Raw genomic sequence first — 24967 nt, 5'->3', positions numbered from 1 at the left:
TCTTACCCAAAGGCTTCTAGGCCACTGTATATGCCACTTTTGTCTCTGTTCTGGTCACTGAGGAAGTCACTCAGCAACAACCGAGCTAGAGACTTCTGAACCAGCTTACAGTATGGTGAATGAAAAATCATGAAGCCAAAGTCATTCAAGGTAAAATCTCTATCATTTCCCTCTGAAACAGAGAAACAGTCCAAGAAAAGTGTGAAATTGAGATGTCACTAATTCCTCGATTTTGGCTAATACAACTTGATCTCAGTTTTGTTTTTAGCCACAGCACAACAGAAAATGGCAACTAGCAACATTATGAAATATTTATCTTAGGACACAGATGCACCTAATTAGAGGCACTCATTAAACCTCGGGCTTCTAAAGGCACATTAATAATAAAATACATCATGATTTCTATCATGTTGCTCAATATCCAATAAGTAATTTTTCTACATACTGTAAGGAGTATTCAACCTAATCACTATACCTACTGCTGTTCCAATATAATTAAACATCAACAAAAAACCCCATATAATCCTCTTAAATTACTCAGTCAAAGAAAAAAGTGGGAAAGAATGTTAGTGTCTCATGCAACACTCTACATTTTCAAAGAATACATGATTCTAGAAATTCAGACAGTCTGGTATCATTTCAGACAGTCATGCATGTTTTGGCCCCCAAATCATGATAACTGTTGCACAATAGGTAGACAAGCCCAATAAGATTGAAACATACCTTTCTGCCATTTCGCACGAATCTTATTTCGGTAGACAGCATAGCAGCGATCTAATGCACTAAGATAGCACTGTATAGACAGTTTACCATTAACTACGGGATACTCAGATAGCATGTCAGGCTTATAAAAGTCATAGGCATGTTGCATGTGTGTCCCACGAAGTCCTAAGATACAAGTAAAATGACATTATTTCTGCTTGTCATAAATATTTTAAAAGACAGTCTACCAACAAGAGACTTTCTTTAATCAGCCAGACAATGCTGGCACTGTCTCATCACCCTAGTATGTATATAAATCTTGATACAAACCCTATGGAATGTATGACTACCCCCAAGAATTAGACCAAATATTCACTTTGTAGTATATTTAGTTTATTTATTCATAAATGAAAATCTGCCCCACCTGAAAGTTAAGTCAGCAAACATTTAATAAGCTCCTACTACATGCCAGGCCCTATGCTATACACTGAACACCTAATCGAAAGGTAATATCAATGAGAATTCAGACTTCATTTAGCATAGTTCTTAGTGCATTGTAAGCATTTAATAAATGTTTTCCTATTCATTTAAAGGAAATGAGTCATCCTAACCATTAACATTTAGGCACAAAAGCATTACAACTTAAACATTCACAAGTATGCAAATATACTTCAGCTTTTAACCACTACAGAAGTTAAGGTCCACCCCACACCCCCCAAAAGACTCACCTCGCTCTAAAATTAAAGGTGCATTTGGGCCAATTAACATAGCCACAGCTCCAGCTCCACCTGTTGGTCTAGCATTTCCTGTGGCATATACAGCAATATCTCCAGCAACTACCAGAGCATAACGTCCTGTGATATAATTTTTAAAAGTTAACTTCATAGATGATCAGTATCACAAAGCTACATGAATTTCAACCTATCTACTCTGTACCTTAAGAAAATAAAAGTTTCCTAAAGAAGTTGTGAAAGAAACAAAAAAATCTGCTGCTAAAACTTTTAAATAACCCATTTGTCTAAATGAATAAAGATAAGCTACACAAGTCACATGAACTACAAGTCTGCAGTAATCACTCTTAATATACTAAAACAGTAAGTGATAACAAAGATCTTGCAGGCAGCTGTTCTATAAAAAGGTAGCAATGACTACTTGCCTAATATAGAGTTTTTCTAGCTAAGGGACACATACCATCCCAGGAACTAGATTCAATCCAGTTAACAGCATTGAAGACCGCAGCGGTGCCTCCATAGCATGCGTTGGTTGTATCGATCCCTTCTACATCTGTATTCCCTGATTCTTCAAACAGTTGCATTAAATTTGTCTTCACTGACTTGGACTTATCGATGATTGTCTCTGTTCCAACTTCTAGCCTTCCAATGCAATCATAGGAAAGATTGTTTCTCTCCATAAGATTCTGTACCACAGTCAAGCACAATGAGTTGATATCCTCTCTATCTGTACAGAAACCCATTTTGGCCTGACCCAAACCAATGGTATACTTTCCAGCATCGACACCATCATACTTTTCCAATTCTACTTGATCGACATATTGAGAAGGAAAATAGATCTCCAGAGCAACAATTCCCACATCTTTTGGCCAGCAGGCTTCTGTATTCAAAGGGAGGGACCCAGGCATGATGAAAGAGCTTAAAAAGGAAAAAAAAAAATAACAGTCTGACTTTAGTCATTTGTAGCCTAATTTCCAAATAAATATGTAAACCCAAGAAACTAACATTCTAGCAATTTAAAAAACTGCTTAATCTTAGTAATTTTCATCCAGTTGTTTATTTTAAATACCATGTCAAAGAAGGAACTATTTATATGAAAAATTCTATTACTTCAAACAAATCCTATCTACACAGGCTACTATAAATCTGAGGGATCCTTGGAATTACATTTCTAAAGGTTGTCTAGCACAGTCTACTATGCTATAAAGAAATGAAGGGATCACCAAGACCTCTTACAGTACATCAATGACTGATTTATTCCCAATCATAAAAAGGAATACAGCTATGTTAGAATAAGAATTCAGTTCTATTCCAGACAAGAATAGTCTGTTTCTATTGTTTACTGTTAACAGTGACAGCGCAAATTCGTGCTAGATCAAAGCAACTCACATTTTATGGAATTCAAAAGTCTAGTGATAAGCACTGTTTTGAGAATGAGTTAATTAACTGGCTGCCTTCTAAGTAAAATCTCATTACTGGGTAATGTTATCTTATCAAAATTCTCTTTACCACAGCTAAAAATATCATTGGAAATTTAAAAAAATACATCTTACAGGATATCTCACAAGATTCAAGTAAAAAAACAATCTTACACCTTCTCTACCCATGTTAACACTGCAAAACCCTGAAGTACCTTCTGAATTTAAAACTAAAGTTATAGGCAAAGTAATATTCAACATTATCCTAATTCTTTCAAAACAATACATTAATGTTAAGTAATATCAATTCTACATTAACCAGGATACTCAATTAAGAAAATCCTATTTCCCAATGGCAAATGGGAATTTACTGTAACATAGAAATTGGCTATTTACTGCCATTCTGTCAGATTTCCACTTGGTTCCAGAACTTCATGCCACATTGGTACCATACTCTTCCAGCCACTTACTGGTTTTTTACAGTACAACTTTGAGAAAGTTATTTAAGGCTTCTATGCTTCAGTTCCCTCATTTATAAAGTGAAAGGGTAGGTCCTAATGCCCTAGCCAGTGTAACAGTTCTACATGTTCAGTAGCAGCACGTTGCTGGGTGCCTGCTGCCCAGGTAAAAGAACGTGAGTCCAGTATGGACATAGGTTGCTCTTTGGTTGCTCCACTATAGTGCTTGTCTTTTGAAAACCTAAAGCATTTATTGTCTGTCCCAGTATAATCTGCTACTGTCCCTTGTATTGTTTAACTCTTCCTGTATATATGCAGTGTCTTTTCAGTTAAATGATAAACTTCTGGAAAGCTGTGAAATCAAGTACTCTCCCCTACTTTGCAAGTTAAGCATAGTACTGGTGCAGAGGTCCTACAATGCACTCACAGTGGGATTTCACCACTGTGTGGCTAGCCAGTTCAACTATTGGATAGTTTCAATTATAAAGAGTTTTTTAAATTAGCAGAAATCAGTCTTTCTAATTTTCAATGTAATTCTGCCCTCTAAGCAAAGACAAAATTAAGTTTTCTCCCTCTTCTATACTTTAGCCTTTTAAAACAACTATTTATTCCTTTTTATTTCTTTTCATACCCTTTCCAAGTCAATTCCTTCCACTTTTCCTATGACATGCCTCACAATCATGGTCCCCCCTCCTTCGGATGTGTTCTATTGTGAAAACGCCTTTCTAAATTTTGGTACTCAAAAGTCCTGACTAAGATACTCAAAATGAATATGGTGAATGCAGAGCACAGTGTATCTTCCTTGTTTTCAACACTTACATTTTAAAAAATAAAGTTAAGGAGCCACATGACTCTTTCTGGTCTGGACCAGGTCAATCCTGGACCACGCTCAGAATAAATGAAGAAACAGATCTGACCTTCAGTCTTAAGAGAGTTGTCTCAGGCACTGAGAGGTTTAGTGATCATTCCTGGTCACTCAGTAAACATGTGATAAAGGGCTTAAACTCAGGTCTTTGTGACTTCAGGCTGGTCCATTAACCATGATACTATATTATCTCTCTAAACTATGGTTAATTAGCTAAAATAATTCTTTTTCTTTTTTTTTTAATATAAGCCACTATCAAATTTGGTCTTCCCCACCACCCATATTCCCCACTTCCTGTGTTAAGTGTTAATAATAACAGGTAGCATGTATATAGTGTCTACTATAGACCAGGGACTATACTAAGAGCATTTGATCCTCACAATAAACCTCTGAGGTAGATACTATTATTATCCTCATTTTAGAGTGGAGGAAAGTAGGGCAAACTGAGGTTAAGTGACATGTCTAAGGTCATAGAGTTATATAGCTAGTGTCTGAGGCTGGATTTGAACTTGGGTATTCCTGAAAACAGGACCAACAATTCACTGTGCCATGTACTGCCTAGAAAAACTGACTTCCTGAATGATTGAAATTTCATCTTGGAACTAAAATAACTTGATTCCATTTCCCTCTGCTGGTTTTGTGCCACTGCAAGCAAATGTGGAAGACACATTCCTTCTGTTAGAAACCCCTATCTTCAAGCTGCTGAAAATTTAAGTGTTTGACAGCAGAGCTAACAACACTCCCTAAGAACAGTGCTGGAGAACTACCCGACCCACCTTCCAGGCAATGAAAGACACACTTCAATATGACTGAATAATCAGCAACAAATTTATCCAACTACCTAGCTGATAACTTCATACAAAATGGATCAAGCTCTACAGCTTGAGATTTTTAACAAGTACTTTGCTGGCAACAACTATGTCATGCACCTTCAAACTATTTATTACAATTATTTGATGAAAATGGCAAGTAAAATTTCCTTGAGGTCACAAAATTTTAGTTGGGTCTAAAGGCTCAATGAAATTACCTGCCAAACTGCATGACAAATTACCTTTAAGTTGGGCAAATAAATCTATTGCGCTTCTCTCCTCTTGCATGCACAATGTGGTTTAAACAGGTGCCTTTTATTTTAACAGGAAAAAGAATGTTGGTAGAGTTCAAACAAAACAGAACTCTGAAACCAGCTGAGAGGAGAAGCTAAGGATTACTTAGTTCTGGCTTATGCAGCTGAAAACAAAACAAAAACAAATGCAAATAAGCTTTTCCAATAGCAACAAAACCAAACGGGTGTAGGGTAAAACGAACTGCCAAAAGGAGAGAGGGGTTAATCATTTCTTTAGGCTGCTATTACAGAATTAATGACTTCAGAGAATCTTTTCTGTTCTACTCAATACTATCAGTGTATGAATGACAAGGCTTTCTATGCTAACTTCTTTGAATGAAATATTGCTGCAGTCTAAGTCTTATCTCTTTACCCCCACAGTGCCATACTAAAGAACCAGTTTCACCAAATAAACTCTGATGCAGTGAAAGTGTCAACAAGAACAGACCCGAACTGGTTAGACCGACCTTTATATACCCTCTATTCCCTTTATATACCCTCTATTCACCGTTGCCAACAGTTTCTCCTTCCCCTGGCACCTTCGATTTAGTTTCTCCTAGTTGTATGTTCTCCATTTTCATCTTTACAAACCCTGTAAGATTTCCAGGTCCTATATTCTTCACCCAAATGCTGTCTTCCATCCCACAACAATTTCACACTCCTCTGAACTTTAACACATCTTATCTCTCTTACTCATCTGATTACAATTACATACTGCCTTATAGATATGTCTTGTACTGGGCAAGGAAATCAGCAGTACATTCTAAAACGAATTCCATTTTTCAAAACTTAACATTGTGATAATTAAAGGGTTAGTACTCAGCAATCTAGAAACCTCAGTTAACTAAAACCAAGGGTTCCAGATTTTAGACTACAGTAAAACTTTGATATTACAGAAAATCCAAATATATTGGCATGAATTTAGAGCTGGAAGATACCAACCTCCTCATAAGCGACTTGTTCATGGTCACACAAGAGGCTAAGTAGCAGAGCTAGTATTTGAACCAGTTTCTGACACCAAATCCATCATTCTGTGGACCATAAAAGGGCTACAGATTTTTTGCCTGGGAATTTACTCTGGAAGAATTAAGTTTACTATGACAGTAAGGCAGTCATTCTTCATGGAGTTTCAAAGAACCAAGAACCTGTAACTGAATATAAGGTACTATACATTAAATGCAGAATAAATGTAAGGTTACATTGGCAAACAGAGGTTAAGTGACTTGCCCAAGGTCACACACATAGTAATCATCTGAGGCTGGATATGAATTCATGTTTTCCTGTATTTAAACCCAGGGCTCTATTCACTGTGCCATGTAGCTGCCTAGACAAAATGACTTTTTTATGCTTGAAATTTCATCTTGGAACTGAAATAAACAACTTGATTATGCCATTTTCCCAGTCAATTCTGTGCCATCACATGCAAATGTGACAGGCACATAGCTGCCTGTTGTTATTACTGTAAACTTGTCAAGCATGGGCAAGTAATGAGACATGTTGATTCAATCATATTTTGTTTAAATAGGAAGTTACCATATATATCATACAAAATAACCAGCTGTCAAATTAAACTCTATTTAAATATACTTAAATATATTTGATGTTAAGACCATATTTAAACTTGACTTTTATCTTTGGTAATCCAGAAAGTACTTCATAATCTCAGTCTCTATAGTTCAGAACAAAATGTCAAATTGACCAACATTTATTCAGTTAGAGAAGATTATTGCTATGTTATTTAGCATTCTAGACATGTGTAATACCAGAGAACAGAGTAGGTGTCTAGAAATGAGGTGTACTGCTCAAAGGGCATCAGTCCTCTTCTTCTTTACTTTCCATTATCAAAGAGGCAGGCAAGACCATTGGACTCCACGTTACAAAATGCATTCCGCCACTCTTTCCTCCACCCTTTGAGCCCCTAAAATTCCTTCCTCTTTCCTGATATCAATAAATCCACCTCCCCTCTTGCAGTCAGAAGTAGCCAATTTTTAAAAAAGAATAAATGAATTCAGGAGTCAACCCTAAGCAGTGTTTTGTACTGCCTAACAATGTGAAAATCCATACATAGACAACAAACAAAATTCGTAACTGTGGAACATATAAATCTGGTTCAGGGATAGGAATAACAGGGAATCAGGTGGATTTGCTGGCATAATGCACTCTTTAACCAAACAAAAACTCTGGGCCATGAATTTTTGAGGTTAGCTCACTATTTTTAAGAGTGCCATGGAATTTCAGAGTTGGAAAGAAATTCAAAGGTCATATGGTATACAACTCATATTTTAATCACGAATCACGAAAACAAGCAGTTTTATCCAGCCTACTACAGACCTCCAGTAATATGGAATTCACTATTTTCAAAGGAAACCTACTTCAGTTCTGGACAATTCATTTTTTTCTTATTGTGAATGACTATCTACCTCCTTGTAACTTATATCCATCCTACTTGCCCAAAACCAAGTCTAATCATTTTTTTCATATGGCAACCCTTTAAACACTTGAAGCCAGAGCTCTGGTTCTCCTTTTCCTTTGCCTGTTATAGTCCACCATAGGTTAAAGAAGGGTGCACATCTTGTAAGGTAGGGTCACAAGAACAAGATTACTAAAGAAAGACATATAGTATAATAGAAAGAGATCTAGATATGTAATCAGCAGTCCTGAGTTCTAATCCAGATTTATTTTTTTAAACTAGGTCTGAGACTCTGGACTAAACAGCTTTACTTTTCCTAATGAGAGAGATGGATATGGCAGAATGATTTAGGAGACCTAGGTACTAGCCCTGTCTGTCCTACTAACATCCTAACACTATATAAGTCACTTAATCTTTCAAGATTTCACCTATAAAATGAGCTATTTCAAAATGAGGTCTGTTCCACCTCTGAAAGCATGCAGATGTCATCAGTAGGTGTGGTAAAAAGGTCAAATGAGAAAGCATCAGCTGAAAAGATTACAAAGTAGTAGAGACGGTCTCTACTAACTCATGGCATGTATGTACGTATGTATGGCCACAGAAATTCCCTCCTGGGGGATATCCTCTCTTCTAAGGTTCTTCCTTCTGATGGCTACTGCCTGGGTCAGTACTTAGCAGTGTCTAGCACACTGTAGGAGCTTAATGAATGCTGCCTGATTTACAGGATGGATCTCCATTCCCAATCATCTCATAAGAGTGCCAGCCTCCTCCCACTTTCTCACCCAGAGAGAGCACCTGTGAGTAAAGGCTCAGAAGAGACAGAATAATGTTGTTCTGGAACTAAGATGAATCTTAATTCGGTACTTGGTGAACAAAGACTATAATCTGCATCTGTGAAGTCCAAGTATGATGGGAGAACAAGGACCATGTGGGCAAAGCCTTTGGACCCAGTGCTATTGTTAGTAGTTATAAAACATCCTTAGAAATACACTCAGGGACAGACCTCTGGGAGAGGTCATGAGACTGCTTTTCACTTTAGTTTGAGGCAACTGATAGAAGTGAAAAGGAAGGCAAGTAAGAAAGAAAAGGAGTGGACAGGGAGGCAGCTAAAGAAATACCACCAAATGATGTCACAGGACCTTCCCCAATCCCAGGCTATAAGAACCTACCTGTAATGTCTTAGCTACAGGAATCCCTCATCTAGATATTTGTTGAATTTTTGGTGGGAGAAGGAAATTCTAGTTCCTATGTGGATTTATTTTTTTTGGTGAGGCAAAGATACATTTTTAATCTCAGGACCCCTAAGAGAAGAGTTCTGGACTATGACTAGAAAAAGGATAATACTATATTATTTCAGGTGTAGAAAGCAATCATTTTTATCAGCACATTGGTTGGTGGTAGCAGGGATAATCCTCGATTAATGAGGTCAAGGGGGTACCTATTTATTCCCCTCTTTCTATTTGTTCCCCCAAATTTTCCAGGCACTGCCATAACACCCTTAATACTCTCCCTTAGACACCCAGTTCTTTCAAAAGCACAGAGTCTTTTCTGGCACCCCTGCTGGGAGCACAACCAATTTATAGGACTTGTGGCATTATGAAAAACTATCTTAAAGAAAAAAAACAAGGTGAAAGCTGTACGATTTTTTTTTAGTGTTTTCAGCAATTCACAAAAGGCTGTGGTCTTATATCATGAGGTTTTAACTTACTTGTCCTATAGCTGCACTGAGATGAATTCTAAAAAAACTTGCCCATATGAATTAGTGGCATGATTTTGTAAGTAGTAATTTTTGGTAAAGCATAAAAATTTAGTTAAATCAAAATCCACTCATTTATTGAACTTTGGTTTATAAATTCTAATATGTAATGGTACTGGGAGGGGTGGTTATAACAAGAGGATACTAATATCAAAGTCACCAAGGACCATCTTTCATCATAGTATCTGGTCAACTAACAATCTTTATCAAAAAGGTGCATAATCACATGATAATGTGCAAAGTTCCCATCATCTAGAACAATGCCTTCCAAGCAGCGATATCTGATCATACCAGTGCACTTCAAAGAACACTATACACACGAGGGCTTTCCATGTATCTTCAATTCCTTCCCATAATGCCAAGGTAGTTCTCTCAAGCTCATATGCTCTGCACCATCCTGACAACCTTACCCTACCCCTTTTTCAGCAAGGTGGAGAGAGTGTAGGACCTTTCAAATCTGATCTCAGATACTTGCTATGTGACCCTTATAATTTGCCTAAAAGTCTGTCTTAGTTCCTCACCTGTAAAATGAGGTGGAGGATATGGTCACATGAAGAGTCAGACGTGACTGAAAACAACTGAATAACAACCTGTTTGAATCTGAGCTCAGGTGAGGGGGTGGTAAAATCACCGTGAATAAAAAGTCCAGCAACTCCCCTCCTCTGTCCCCAAAAGCCAAGACATCGATGTTTCCAAGTTTTGGGTCTCATGTCCTTTTTCTATCATTTTAGTCTAGAATCATCTATTGAAATACTAATCTTATACAGGGGGTGCCTTCTCCCCTTGTCTCCAGCTGCAGTATAGCTAATTAGGAATTTTCCTTAAAATTATAAAGGCTGGGAAGTACTATTCTAGGGGCTTAATCTAACACCCATATTAAATGTCTAGTATCACACATAAATAATCACCCAAGAAACCAATTACAAGAACTAAGTTGTATGAAGGGAGCTCTTCTACAGTACAATGTTTTAACTCAATCACAAAGTAGTGACAGCACATACTTGAATAACTGGTTTAATCAAATATAACACATATTTAGCATCCTCAAAGTTTTAGACAAGTACACATAGTCTACAAAAGGTGGTTGCATCACTTTACCTTCAAAAGCATTACCCAAAGCACAGCTGCTATTTGTATATAACATAAAGCAGTATTTCCTCTCATCTATGATGGAATAAAGGTAATTGTATCTAAGATAACTCAACTGTAGGGACAAAGAGGGCCCTTTAAAAAAAATGGCAGAATTGTAGAAATCACTTGTCTCACCAGAGGTGAGGAAATCAAGACCTTGAGGTTACATTTCAAAGTCCAGGTCACAAGACTTGTGTTCTTTCCATCATACAAAAAAAGACAAAAAGGCACATTAAGAAGATGAACAAATAATATAAATGCTCACATTTTGCTACCCTTGTTTTTTTGAACCATACACTCAATAAAATGTCTTCAGCAGATGAATCTTTTAAGTAAAAATGTCTACTCAGTTTTCCAACTCATACTTGGCATTGCTAATTACTTAATTGTGGGCCTTGGGCATGCTACTTCACCTCTAGGCCTCAGTTTCCTCATCTACAAAGGACGTGGACTAAGTGTCTGGAGAAACACTCTTTTAACTCCAAATACAATCTCCCGAACAGAAACAGAAGGCTAAGAAAAACACAAGAATAGTCATTCTAATAAACAAAATATGCATTCATACATTTTTCCAAGACTAGGGAAAACATGAAAAAGAGTTTCTGGTGGTGATATTGTCTTGGTTTTTTTTTTTAACTACATATGTAGCCTATACATAAGCCACTACTTCAGGATGAATATTTATTTTCCCTCTTTAATCAAAGCAGAGGATTTCTTTTATTACCTTAGAAAGGTATCGGGATCTAGCAAATTAGTAGGACTAACATACCTGTTTGAGGGATAGAGGACTTCAGTCTCCAGGTCTGTCACTGTCTCCTTTTCCAAGCACTAGAAATTTCATAAGATTTTTAAAGTCACAAATCACCATTCACATTAAAAAACCCTCAAATTCAAAATGATTTTGGCTAGAATAAACACTTTATTGTTTAACTAAAGTGCATGGAATACGGTTTGATTTCAATTACTAAACAAATAGAGCAAGAGGAATACTCACAGTTTACATTTACAGTAACTCTAGACCTCAAGACAATGGGTAGATTCAGGGGTTTTTTTTTGGTTAAGTTGTTAACTGATAACAGGAATAATGTGATTCAGTTCTAAAACTGAGTATGATTCCAGCATGACATTGAGAAAGGAGTGATGGAACTGACAGAGGGTGGAGAGAGAGGTCAGAGGAAGACAACAGTACTGAAGAGAATTAAAATGGATACAGCACTGTCCAAGTATGTAGCTCGAGCATCTGAACTTGTGCTTGGGTCTAGAAGGAAAATCCAACATCAGGCAAAAATCAAAGAAATACACTTAGGTTTCAAACTCACAATGAGACCTGTCCAAAGTGAAATAGACTGGCTCAGTAAGTACTAGGTTCCCATTTACTAGAGGTCTTCAAGTAAAGTCTAGATGACTACTAATTGGATATTCAGTAAAAAAAGATGTGTATTCAGGCAGGGGGTTGGACTAGAAGCCCTCTGAAGTTCCCCATCAGCCCTAAGATTCCAGGACTTGGTGAATGTAGTAACTTTTCAATTAACAGCTGAATACTGCTATACTTCACATGACTTTTTGCTGGACAGCATTTTTTCTAGTAAAAGTATTTAAGGCAAAATAAAGTAAGTCTATTAGAACAATCCAGACCTTCATTACCTTTATGTCTTTTTTTACAGCATTTTGCCACTTTTATTCCCAGAGTCACTATTTTATTTTTTTCTTTTCCCTAAGCCTGATAGCAGGAGATAAGAATCAGGATACATGAGACTCATTCATGTTTTAAGTAGAAATAAAATGGCAAGGTAATGCTTTAGACTTCTTTAGCTCAGTACTCAATCTATTTCAATTACATTAAAAAAGTGGCCAGAATGCTCAAAAAATATTAAATTCTCTCTTGGTCTCTCATAAGATTACTGCTAAACCTAACATGCTAAACATAACCTTATTACTTGGTAACTCCCCAAAAAGCTTTACTTACTTACATGAAATCTAAAACAAGCCCTTGAATTATTAAATAATCTCTTATATATATATATATATATATATATATATAGTAAAGCTAATTACCTTATTTAGTTCATCAACTAAATTTAAAAAAAAAAAATTAAAAAAATTAAAAAATTTCAAAAAGCTGAAATTATCCTGTTTCTGAAGAACTTTGAACTGGGAGGCTGAGGAGAGAGTAATATATACTAGCATGTATACTGGAGATGAAGAAAATCTTCAATAGAGCCATTAACCTAGAATCACAAAGTCCAGTTCAAATCCAGCCTCAGATACTTACTAGCTGTGTAACTCTGGGCAAATTACTTAACCTCTGCTTCAGTATCCCCAACTGTAAAATGGGGATAATATAGTACTGAGAGTCAAATGAGACAATTGTTGTAAAGATCGGTAGCACAGTATCTAGCACACAGTAGGCACTTAACAAATGCTTGTTCCTTTTCTCACCTCGGGGACACCCTCTCTCCCAGTATTTCAACCCCTTTGGTGACTGACTTTAGAAGATTTAAAATGCGATCTATTCATTATTTTTTCAACCTTTAGTAGATCTTTGTATTATTTCAGGCACTCTATGTCTACAACAATGCAGATAATCAGATATTAGCTAACTCATTCTTATCCTATCAGCTTCTGTCCATGTCTTCCAATAAATCATCCATAGTGAGTTCATCCCATATAATGGAGCATTTCCTCTACCCTGAAAAAATCCTGTCTCTCCAATCTGCAAATTATAGCTAATAAACAGACTACACATCAAACAAATTCTTTATTTCAACCTGAGAGTAAACAGTATTGTTTCTTTTTGAAGAAATTTTGTTCAGGCATCCAAATGATATTTACTTCATGGCATTCATTTGTCCTTCATTCAACTGTCAATTTAGTTCAATATTGATTATTCAAATTGGTAAACTGCGAGAAAACACAAGGAGAAAGATACCCAAAATGGATGACTACGATGCCATTCAAGAAATGGATTAGGATTAATTCTGCAACCTGTACAATTTTGGGAGGGAGTATTTAAGGACAGGCAGTACTGGTTAGAAGGGCCTGACCCTGCAATTCTTTTCTTTCTCTCCTCTAAAGTTCAAGTCACAGCTGTGGCCATTTAGTATGAATTCTATTACTCTTATTAATGAGGAATGTCAGATAGAAAAGCAGGTCAATAGTCTGTGTTTCTAAATTTTATTTTAAATAATATGGAGATAGACTGAAACAGAGTTAAGTCAATAGGTTTTTATTCAATTCCACCACAATGTCACTCTAAAGTTACAAGGCATTATAGAAGTGAGGAAATAACAGGTACAGAGAAATGTGGTCAGAATAACTAGTTTAATAAATAAGGAAGCTGAGACTATATAGTACTAATAAATAAATTACAAGTTTTACATAGCCTCCTCCCTAACCAACCTTTTTGTGTATAAACTCAGACACTCATATCAGATTTTTCAGATTCCTTCCTGTCTCCTTTCTTTGGCTATATGAGTTACTCAAAACATGTAAACGAAAGCCAGGAACTATAACCAATACTTAGTTGATTCTATTGACTACTGAAGAGTAAGCTTATAGATCACTATTCAGATAATGAATCTGAAATCTCCCTTTGTGGGAACTTGTTAAAAATTCCCCTCTTTTGGTTTTTCTAGAAATGGTAATGCCATTAACTTTCCCCATCCCTAAAAAAGGATATATGGACCCATCTAAGGCCAACTTCATCCTCTCTTTATCTCCTGAAGGGAGCAGACAGCAGCATTTCCTAAGAAGAACCTGCCTCCATTCAAAGAGACACTCAAAACTGCTTCCTATTCAATTTAATTTCTTGATAGAAATCTGTAAGAGGAATCCCAAGGAATCATCTACAAAAGTGATCCAGGAAGAAAGGGATAGATATAGAATCACCCAATTCTGGAATATTAACCCAGGTTACATTTTAAGAGTTTGTCCTCCTTGTTCAAGACTCCTATAAACAGTTACCTGAAATTGTCTTGTGACAGTAAAGTCAGAAGGCACAGAGGACTATGCCAGTTTGGACCTCTTTCTCCAAGCTAGAAATGGTTTGGGGTTAGAGAATGTCCTATTAAATAGTGTTTCTGGCAGACTAGGTTTCTAAACACACACCACGTGAGAATTAAAGCTTTCTGTGACACCTGCCCTGGAGTGAACAAACCAGCTCTGACATGAAGTACTGTCTGTGCATGCACACGCTGATCTGTTTCTCCCTGTGGAGATCTTACTGCTCATTCTAGTTGGAAGACTTGGATACCTAAGCATTCCTGAAGGAAGAGCTTACATGCTTTCTGTGGCATCTCTGATCATTCTCATGAAAAGCAACATCTCCTTCCCAATCTGTTAACAATGGTGTAAACGACTCAAGTAACATTTAGCACTACCACTACAAGAGTATGTAAATGTTCCATCTGTCCTAAATTTGATGTCTTAACCTATAACAATTTGTTTTTATACATCTTTGTACCAGGTCTGCAAAGCAGGCAATACCACCCTCCACGTACATTTTTTGCATGAGGAAGAACCTCAAAGAGATTAAATGACTGGCCCAATATTAGAAAACTACTAAATGGTAGGGGCAGGAGTCAAACCCAAATCTTTTAATTCCAAGTCCAACCATTTCCCCACACCTTCACAAAGCCTTTCTAGACAACTAAAGGGCAAATCACCTTAATCTGTGTTTATAATAGTTGCCCGAATAATACCATTCTGAGAGGTCCTAGAGAAAAATAATCAGAGTAAATGGTCAGAGGATATGAACAGGGAGTTCTCAGAGGAAGAAATTAAAGCTATCTATAGTCATGAAAAAATGCTCTAAATCACTATTGATTAGAGACATGTAAATCAAAACTCCTCTGAGGTACCACATCACACCTATCAGGTTGGCTAGAAGATGATAAATGCTGGAGAACATGTGGGAGAGTTAGAACACTAATTCATTGTTGGTAGAGCTGTGAGTTGACCCAACCATTCTGGAGAATAATTTGGAACTATGCTCAAAGGGCTGCAAAAATGTGTATACCCTTTGACCCAGCAATATACTTCTAGGACTATATCCCAAAGAGGTCATAAAAATGTAAAAGGGTCCCATATGTACAAAAATATTTATAGCAGCTCTCTTTGTGCTGACCAAGAACTGGAAATCAAGGGGATGCCCATCAATTGGGGAATGGCTGAACAAGTTGTGGTATATAAATGTAATGGAATACTATTGTGCTATAAGAAATGATGAACAGGAAGACTTCAGAGAGGCCTGGAAAGACTTATATGAATTGATGGTGAGTGAAAGGAGCAGAACCAGGAGAACATTGTACACAGTAACAACCACAGTGTGTAAGGAATTTTTCTGGTGGGCTTAGCCCTTCACAGCAATGCAAGGACCTAAAAAATTTCCGATGGACTCTTGAGGAAAGATGCCTTCCACATCCAGAGAAAGAACTATGGAACTGGATTGCAGAATTAAGCAGACCATTTTTTCTTCTGTTATGTTTTGTTTTCATATGGTTTCTCCCATTCATTTTAATTCTTCTATGCAACTTGACTAAGGTGAAAATGTATTTAGTAAGAATATATGTGTAGAACCTATATAAGATTGCATGCTGTCTTGGGAAAGAGAGGGGAGGGAGGGGGAAAAAAAATTTAAGATATATGGAAGTGATTGTAGAAAAGTGAAAACAAATAAAGAAAAAAAAGAAAAAAGAAAAATACTCGGAGGCAGCAAAGACCACAGTACTTGAAGGTGCAGTGAAAGGAGTCAGAAGACCAAAATCCTGCCACTGATGCTTTTTGTGTGACTTTTGAGAAGTCACCTAAACTTAAATGTTCATAAAACTAATTATGCCCTTTTCATAGATGCAGAAACAAGGAAGTATTATAATTTTCTCAAAGTCACTCTGTTAGCAGTTGGAAAATAGCAGAATTCAGAGCTGTAGAGATGGCATTCATTTTTGCTATTTAACCTTTTATATTTGCAAGTCTTTCGCATCATTCCTATTCCAAATACAGGTCATTAAAAGCCTTTGTTTGCTAAATTTTAAACTGTACGCCTCCTTCTTTATCTGTAAGGTGAGGACATTAGAGTGTATAATTTCTAATGTTCCTTCTCATAATGCTACAACTTTGCTCCTCTTTCTATGTATGTTATCTTGGATTAACCATTTCACTTGCAAATGCTTCCTTATTAGTAAAATGGAGAAAATACACTTATCCTGCTCCAATCAATCAATTAAGAATATATATGTGAAAGCAATTTGCATTTAAGGTGTAAAACACTATTCAATTATAAAGCATTTTTGTAAGCACTCCTTTCAGCTCAAAAGTTCTATGATTCAACAAACATTTCAAAGTCAATTGTTCAGTGGGTTCAGACACTGATTTTTAAAAACTGGTTCTAAACTCTTTAAAGTAAATGTAAACATTCTCTTGCATTTTCACTAGCTAACTGCTAGCATTTTAAGGTCACTCATCAATCTCATAAAGAAAACAACTCAGATCAAAGAATCCATGCCAGTTTGTTTCTAAGAAGGATACTGAATGATGTAACTATAGTCGCTGTCAGTAACTACTATATAACCTGCTGGTGCTGAAGTCATGAATTTCTCATAGGGTTACAGCCTTAGGCTAACCCCAAATTCACTTTGATCCAAAGATCGCCAAGGTTTTGTTGTTCTGTGGTTTTCACGTCTGTCTGACTCTTTGTGATCCCATTTGGGGTTTCCTTGGCAAAGATACTGGAGTGGTTCAACATTTCCTTCTCCAGCTCATTTGACAGATAAGGAAACTACGACAAGCAGGATTAAGTGACTTGCCCAGGGTTACAAAGTTAGTAAGTGTCCAAGACTGAACCCATGCCAATGCTCTGTCCCCTGTGCCACCTTGCTGCCCCTTTTACAAAAATTTTTATTCTAAGCTAAACTTCAATACCTTCCCTAAATCTGACTCAATTTCTCAAATAAATCTCAAATAATTGAAAGGAATGAGATCAAAATGCATTCTGGTAGGGAAAAAAGTTATAATATTATACATTTGGCAATCCTCAAAGAATATGCACTTCTAAAATGAGGTATGTTTGAAAATGGCACACCGGATAGAGCAGTAGGCCTCAAGTCAGGAAGACCTAAGTCCAAATTCAACCTCAGACACTTCCTAGCTGTGCGACCCCACATCCAGTTTGCCTCAGTTTCCTCATCTGTAAAATGAGCTGGAGAAGGAAGTTGCAAACCACTTCAGTACCTTCTTGGGAAAACTTTAAATGGGGTTACAAAGAGTCAGATCTGACTGAAATGACTAAATAACAAATGCTTGAAAAAAGAAAAAAGGCAGTATGTATATACACTGAAAAATAACTCTTTTGTGGCATGATTACATTACAGATCAGTTGGAATCTGTCTCCCCTAAAGAAATTTGTCCTTAAATTATAATCTTATCTAGAATATGGCCATACAGGATCTGGGCGGATGACTTCTTCTGGCCTCCAAGGACAGTCCCTCTCTACCTGGTAGATCAAACTGTCTCACAAAAAATAACGTACGCAAAAATAAGTAAACAAAATTGTAGTGACTTAAAAAAAACCCATCACTCCTCTCTACATCCGTGTCACTTTACTATCAATTTAGCCACAGTATCTTATATTCAAGTTTTATACAAGCCAGATCTGAGAAAGAAGGGTGCCACTGAGGTTAGCCTGGGCCAAAGCACAACACTGATTATCTCTAGCTCTGTTATAGGACCAGGAAATATCCTTTTAAACTGGCCTGGCCTCTAAAGGTTAAGGGGCAGACTTACAAGGTGTTTTAAGAGAACTTTCAAAGGGAACCTTCCCTTGTCCTGCTAGCAGACAACCTCCCTGACTCCACCCCCTCATATTTTAAATATTCAAAGTAAGAATTCATAAACTGATCCTCATTGAAATATGCATTTTGATGTGATTTCCTACATTCCTACAGACACATCCATCTTTCTTCCTAAAAGTGATTAGAGAATACCTAACATTTCATCAAAACAAAAACAAAACAAAACCTCTCCATTCTTACGGATGCCTCAAGGGCCAACTCTTGCTTGGACCACTGAAGTAACTTCATAATTGATCTTCTTGCTTCAAGGCTCCCATTTCTACAACAATCCAACCACTGTACACAAAAAGATGCCAAAGTGATATTCCAAAAACACAGTTCTGACCACATGGCCCGCAGTCTCTGTTGCCTTTAGAATCAAATACAAACTGCTCTGTTTGGAGTTTAAAGCCCTTTTTACCTGGCTTCAATTATCTTTCCCAGCTGCTATACATCAGTCACTCTCCTTGCACTCTGCTATGATCCAGCCAATCTGAACTTTTCTTGATATTACTCACACAATAGACTCCATCTCCCATTTTGGTGCTTTTGCATACAGGCAGTCCACCATGTCTGCAACACACTCCCTCCCCATCTCTGCCTCTTAGCATCTCTAGCTTTGCTCAGATTTCAGCTCAAATTGACATCTTACATACTTCCTGAGCTTCTAGTGCCTACCTTGTCTCCATTACCTTTTATATGTTTGTTTATATGTGTATATGTAAAATATGTTGTCTCCCTTATAGAATGTCAGATTTTTTTTTTTGTCTTTGGACAAGCTCCTGGACTTCGGCCTCGTACACAATAGGTGCTTAAGTTTTTTTTTTTGATCTCCTCTGAAAGAAGAGATTTGTCAAATATACACAGGTATCAATATTCTCTATATTACCGTAGAATTTTCATCTTAATTTGCTATGAACTTTGATACTGTTTCACTATGTACTATTTAGGAACAATAAATGTTAGTTTTTATATAATTTGTTTCCTAAGTCCCTTTTCTCTGAGATTAAAATAATACTATTAACACCTTTCAAGTTAAGCCATCACCAAATTTCAATGGATCACTCATATAAGTTCCTTAAAAATCACTTATTTGTACCCAAGGCTACTATGTAATGTACTTGGAGAAGCCACAACTAATTTCAACAAAGAAGCCAGGAAGGAAGCAGTTGTTTGGAATGCTGAATAAACCTGTAAAAGGGTTAAAAGGCAGCTAAGTGAAACTACAGGTACTAGGGGACAAGGAAGGTAAAAGTGGAGGGGGAGATTTAGCTTAGACTTCCAGCTTAACATTTCATATCTTTATCTGGAGGATACTCTACTTCCAAACAAACTTGTATCAGTGCATTTCAACACAATTTTTTGGGGGGGGGGGCATTATGCGACTTCCTCAGGGTCACACAGCTAATAAGTGTCTGAGGCCCAATTTGAAGTCAGATCCTCCTGACCTCAGGGTCAGGGCTCTATCCACTTTGTCACTTAGCTGCCCCAGCACAGATTTTTATTATGTGCCAGTCAACTTACTAAATAAATCCTGGGATACAAAGAAAAAGACACTATATCATCAAGGAACTAATATTTTAACGAAGAGATAATTTGCAAATAATTGGGTATATGCAAGATATACACAGAGTAAATAAAAGCAAAGGAAGAAAAACCAGGACACTTCATCTATATGGAAGAAGGTGGGATCTGAGCTGAGTCTTTAAAGGAATTAGAAGGTAGAGGTGATGAAGTCAAGTATTCCAACCAAGAGGCTCAGCCAATAAAGGCAAAAGCACAGAGCCTGGAGCTTCAAGGAAGAACCCTATAATTGGATATAGAGGTTGTAGAAGGGAATCAAATAAAAAGAGACTGATAAAAGTTGAAAGGAGCTAGGCTATAAAAGACTATAATTCCATGCCACCATCCCCCCAAAAGAGGTTTTATATTTGATCCTGAAGATAAAAGGTACCCATTGGAATTTGTTGAGAGGATGGGGGAAGGTGTTGAGAAATGATCCGGTCAGACCTACCTCCTGGAAAATCTTCTAGGCAGCTGCTTGGAGAAAGGACAGGATGAGGAGAGGCTATCTTGAGACAGTGAAACCGGTTAGAAAGCTGTTAAGGAGTCCAGCTGAGAGGTAACCCTTACCAGAGTGGCAGCTTTGTTAAGTGTAGAGAAGGGGACAAAGAGGAGGAAAAGTTGTGAAGGTAGTAGAAATGACAAGATTTGATAAATTGGATTGTGAAGAATGAGAGGATGACATGGAGGTTTGGAGTCTGGGTGAAGGAAGGATGTTGGTACCCTCAACAAAAAGAGAAAAATGGTAAGGAGAGAATCGGGAGGTAAAATAAAGAGTTCTGTTTTGGAAATGTTGAATTTTGAGGTTCTACATCTCTGCTTACCAGGATCCCACTTTTCCACCACAATGGGAAGACACTCCCTTGCTAGGCTCTCCAACTCCACCCAATCTCCCTCCTCAGGGAGAGGAAAAAGACATCCATCCCCTGCCTTTCTCATCTAACAGGAGCTGAATGGAACTGAATCCATCCTCCCCCACCCCACCCTATCCTCCCTGGCTTTCACCTCCACCCCATCTTTACATGCCTTTGTCTCCTTCGCTGGAATGACTCCTTAGGCAAGGGGGCTGTTTCATTCTTTGTACTTGTACCTCACCCTCAACCGGTGCACCTGGTGCCCAGCCCAGCACCTGGCATACAGTAGGCACAATGAACATCTGCTGACTGACGGATGCTTATAAGTCTAGTTCCCAGTCAACTGAACTCAGTGTCTGGTACATGAGAGGTTCCTGACAGGGATTCAGCCTGATGACTCCATCTCTCCCGATAAGTCTAGTTCCCCGGGCCCCGCAGTGCCTGGAGCATAGTAGGCGCTTAATAAATACTTGCTGATTGATTCCTCCACCTCTCCGGCTAGCTCCCCAGCCCAAAGCCTGGCACGCAGTAGGCACTAAATAAAGACTTATTGATGGATCGCTCCATCTCTCCAGTCTCCCCAGGGCGCTCTCAGTGCCCCGCACAAAGTAGGCGCTTCACAGTTACTTCCTGATTGAGTCCTCCATCTCTCCAGCAGCTCTCAGTGACTTAGCCCACTGCCTGGCACACAGTGGGCGCTCAATACTTGCAGGACCCCTTCCGCGCGGTCCCTCTCCAATCTCTGGAATCCGCAGGCGCTCCATCCATCCTCCCTCGCTGCCTTCTCGTTTTCCCCCTAAAGCTCATCCACACGGTCACCTTCGAGTCTGTCTACCCTGCTGCAGGTGGGAGGCTCCCGCGGACACCGGCCGGGCCGCGCCCCGCCCCTCTCCTCTCCTCCGCCGGCCAGCCTGACCCCGGCGCCCCTGCCCGCCCTTGCCCCGGCCCGGATCGCGGCTCCCCGGGGCCTAGTCAAGGGCACTGACAACCCGCTCCCTCCGCCCCGCAGCAGCGCGGGCCAGGCTGGACGCCCCTCCCCGGCCCTCGGGTGCTTCTCCGACCCCGCACGGGACACTCACCCAGGAGCGACCGGACACTCGGGCCGGACACGAGGAGTCGCTACGAGAGAAGTGAGCGGCGGCTCCCCCTCCGCCACCACCTTTATAGCTCGCCGGCCAGTCCCAACTCCCTCATAACTAAGAGTCGGTAGGAAGGCGGAGCGGCGGCTCTAGCCGCCAATCGCAGCCCGAGCAGCCGTCTAGAGGCTCCCGCCTCTCCTGCCCCTTCTCGCCAATCAGAGCGGGCAGGAGGGGGTGTGGTCTCACGCGGGCTTCCCCCTACGGCGGGTCCAGGCGGGGGTAGGATAGGGCAGCAGAGGAAGTGGGGTGAGGGAGTGACGTCGTGTGGCCCGAGAGCAGGCCTGCCAATGGTAACGCGGCGAGAGGCTGCGAGAGCCAACGGGAGCGCAGAGAGAGGGCCTTCCGGCCAATGGGAGGGCGGCGCGAGGCATTGGGGACCAATGGCGACCATGCGTCCCACCGCTGGGGAGAGATAGTGAGGGGTGGAGGGGGAGGGTCCTGTCCCCGCCTGGGAGGCAGGCTGGTTGCCTAGCAACCGGAGCTGGCTTCGCCCCCTTGATTGATGAAACCTCGGCTGCTTTGAATGAAGCCTTGAGATTATATGGTGCCCAGAGCTGGGGTCAGAAAGGCCTTACTTAGCACCTGCCGCCGCAGTCCTCTTCTGCCTGTTACTGTTACCATAACTGAGACTTCTCTCTTTGGAGGGCTTCTCACGACCGCACGGAAAAGGAGATAAGTAGCAGCCTTTGGGCGCTGGGATTCAGTGATGGGGGAGCTTTGAGAGCCCCCTTGTTGAAGCAGAAATGTGCAGAGTCCCTGCGTTGAGAGGATCGATAACCTCAAAGATTCCCAGACCAGGGGATACTACATTCCCACGTATCTCTATGAAAAAAAAAAACCTGGACGAGTGAGTTCAAGTTGAAAAAACGCCCCAAACCAACAATGAGTAAGATCCAGCTACAGCTCTGCCTTGAATCCACACGAGGAGCTGATTTTTAGGTCAAAACAACCGGGATGTTGAGGAGTTATTGGGATCCTTGTCTCTGAACCCCTTTGTTATTTCTCAGCGTTTTACTAGCTTCCAAGAAGTGGGACCAGTTCTCTGGAGATTTTCTAAAGGGACCTTTGAAATGATCTATTGCTAGTCCAACCACTTAAATTTAAAGATGAGAGTATCCAGTATGGTGGATCGATTTTTATCTAATTCAATGATTATGTAATCTCTATGCTTTTACCACGTCCCCCTTACTAGATTATAAAAAGCTCCCTGAGAGTAAGGATCATACATTAGCCAAACTATCCCCACTAGCACCTAGACAGTTCACTGAGGTATAAGCATTTAATACATTTGTTGATTAATATTGTCCAAGTGCCACAGTTTTCTCGGGGCTAAAACTTAAGTTTAGTCTACAGTCTGAGATACATTGTATCATATCCACCAAAGGATCTATTAGCAAGACTTTTTTTAAAATGTGCTTTCACTGATACACTTGCAAGTTGGTAGATGATTCTAAAGCTCATGACATTTTCTTCTAGCCTCAGTTCTTCATTTTTTAAAAGGCCTTCTTTGTGGCTAGCAAACTGCCACCTTTTCCTTTCCTAATCCCTGTGTAGACAAAAACTTTCTTCCCTTGCTAGTATCCTCCAGTCTGTATCTGCCTACTCCTATCAGGCCTACTCCTCCCAAGCCCTGAGTCCTTCTCTGTCCTCTATCCTCCAATATTAATTCTGGTTCTTCACCTTGACCTTCAGTCTCTCTAGTGACTTTCCCATCTGGTCCATAACCTTTACTAGGACCTCATTTTCTTGCCTTTCCAACCTACCCAATGGTTAACCAGAAGCTGCCCTCTGCTTTCTAATCTATTGCCCACTTGTCTGCTCATGCCTTGCTAAACCCTAGCCCTGGGTTACTAGTAGTCTCACCATTATGACTTCTCCAAGTCTACTCTTACATGATACTGAAAACTGCTGGAGTAAGTCATACAGCTGTGTGGGATATGTTAGGAATTTATATTTTCTAACTTTGACTGGGCCTTCACTGCTACATAGCATTCCTTTTATTTTTTCCTGATTGACACTATCTCAAGCCCATTAATCACAAGTCTATAAACCCCTTTTGTCCTCAAGCTTCTTACATCACCTCTTCCCCCCAACTTAGCAGAGCACTTTGTTACTTCCTCACTGAGAAAATAAAAAGATATTATTATCTACTGATCAAGGTCAGAGTGAAACATAATCATGCCAATTGGGTATGCTACAAATCTATGTTATCTAATCTGAACTGGGTCCTCACTACCTCACAGCAATCGTTTTATTTTTCTTTAAGGATTAATTTTGCAGTCCCCACAGACTTTCCAACCCTCTTTTCCCTTCCAGCCTTGTCTACCACCCTATTCACCCTTCTGTGCAGCAGTCAATTAATCAGTGAACTACTAGTCAGCCCCCATTCAATGCCATGTCATTGTGCTAAGCATTGGGGATACAAGAAAGGCAAAAAACAGTCTGTGTTCTCAAAATGCTCAGAGTCTAATGGGGAGATAAAATGTAACCAACTATGTTGCATAAAATACATTCAAGATTAATTAGTAGTAGTCTCAGAGGGGAGGCACTACGATTAAGGAAAATGGGAAGGTCCTTGAAGGAGCCAAGAAAGCTAGGAAAGAGAGATGAGGAGGGAGAGCATCCTGGACCTGGGTGACCAGTGAAAACACTGTCTGGAGGATGGAGATGGAGTCTTCTATTTGAAAAACAGCAAAGAGGCTAGCATCACTGAATCAAAGTATATGGGAGGGAGTAAGGTGTAAGAATCCTGGAAAGGTAGGAAGGGCCCAGGTTATGAAGGAATTTAAAACCAAACAGGATTTTAGATTTGATTCTGGAGTCAATGGAGCTAATTTGACTGATGAGTGAGGATGGACTGGAGAGAATAGAGAGAGACTTGAGGCAGAGAGACCAACCCACAGGCTATTTCAGTAGTTCAGGTGGGAAATGATTAGGGCCTGCACTGGGATGGTCAGGGGAGAGAAGAGGGTGTTTATGAGAGAAGTTATGAAGGTAGAAATGACAGAATTT

General features: G+C 39.3%; 1 protein-coding gene across 4 annotated transcripts in view; it reads right to left on the bottom strand.

The window, feature by feature from the left end:
• Positions 1 to 22030, bottom strand: part of HMGCS1 (3-hydroxy-3-methylglutaryl-CoA synthase 1) — a 28954-nt gene extending 6924 nt beyond the window's left edge. Inside the window, exons 1-6 of one of the 4 annotated variants that reach the window (XM_072605698.1) lie at positions 21896 to 22030; positions 11343 to 11401; positions 1894 to 2351; positions 1431 to 1556; positions 724 to 888; positions 7 to 172 (exon numbers count right to left, since the gene is read on the bottom strand). In XM_072605698.1, coding sequence (XP_072461799.1) covers positions 7 to 172; positions 724 to 888; positions 1431 to 1556; positions 1894 to 2341 — 905 coding nt within the window. In that variant the 5' untranslated portion in view covers positions 2342 to 2351; positions 11343 to 11401; positions 21896 to 22030. Of the gene's footprint in view, positions 1 to 6; positions 173 to 723; positions 889 to 1430; positions 1557 to 1893; positions 2352 to 5225; positions 5402 to 6218; positions 6307 to 11342; positions 11402 to 21895 lie in introns of those variants that run through there. The other 3 variants (XM_072605700.1, XM_072605697.1, XM_072605699.1) reach the window with 3 other exon arrangements.
• Between the last annotated feature and the right edge of the window lie 2937 nt (positions 22031 to 24967).

This window comes from Notamacropus eugenii, chromosome 4 (assembly GCF_028372415.1).
Source record: "Notamacropus eugenii isolate mMacEug1 chromosome 4, mMacEug1.pri_v2, whole genome shotgun sequence".
NCBI classification, from domain to species: Eukaryota; Metazoa; Chordata; class Mammalia; order Diprotodontia; family Macropodidae; genus Notamacropus; species Notamacropus eugenii.
Note: the sequence above shows the minus strand (reverse complement) of the source record. Positions and strands in the feature narration are given on the sequence as shown.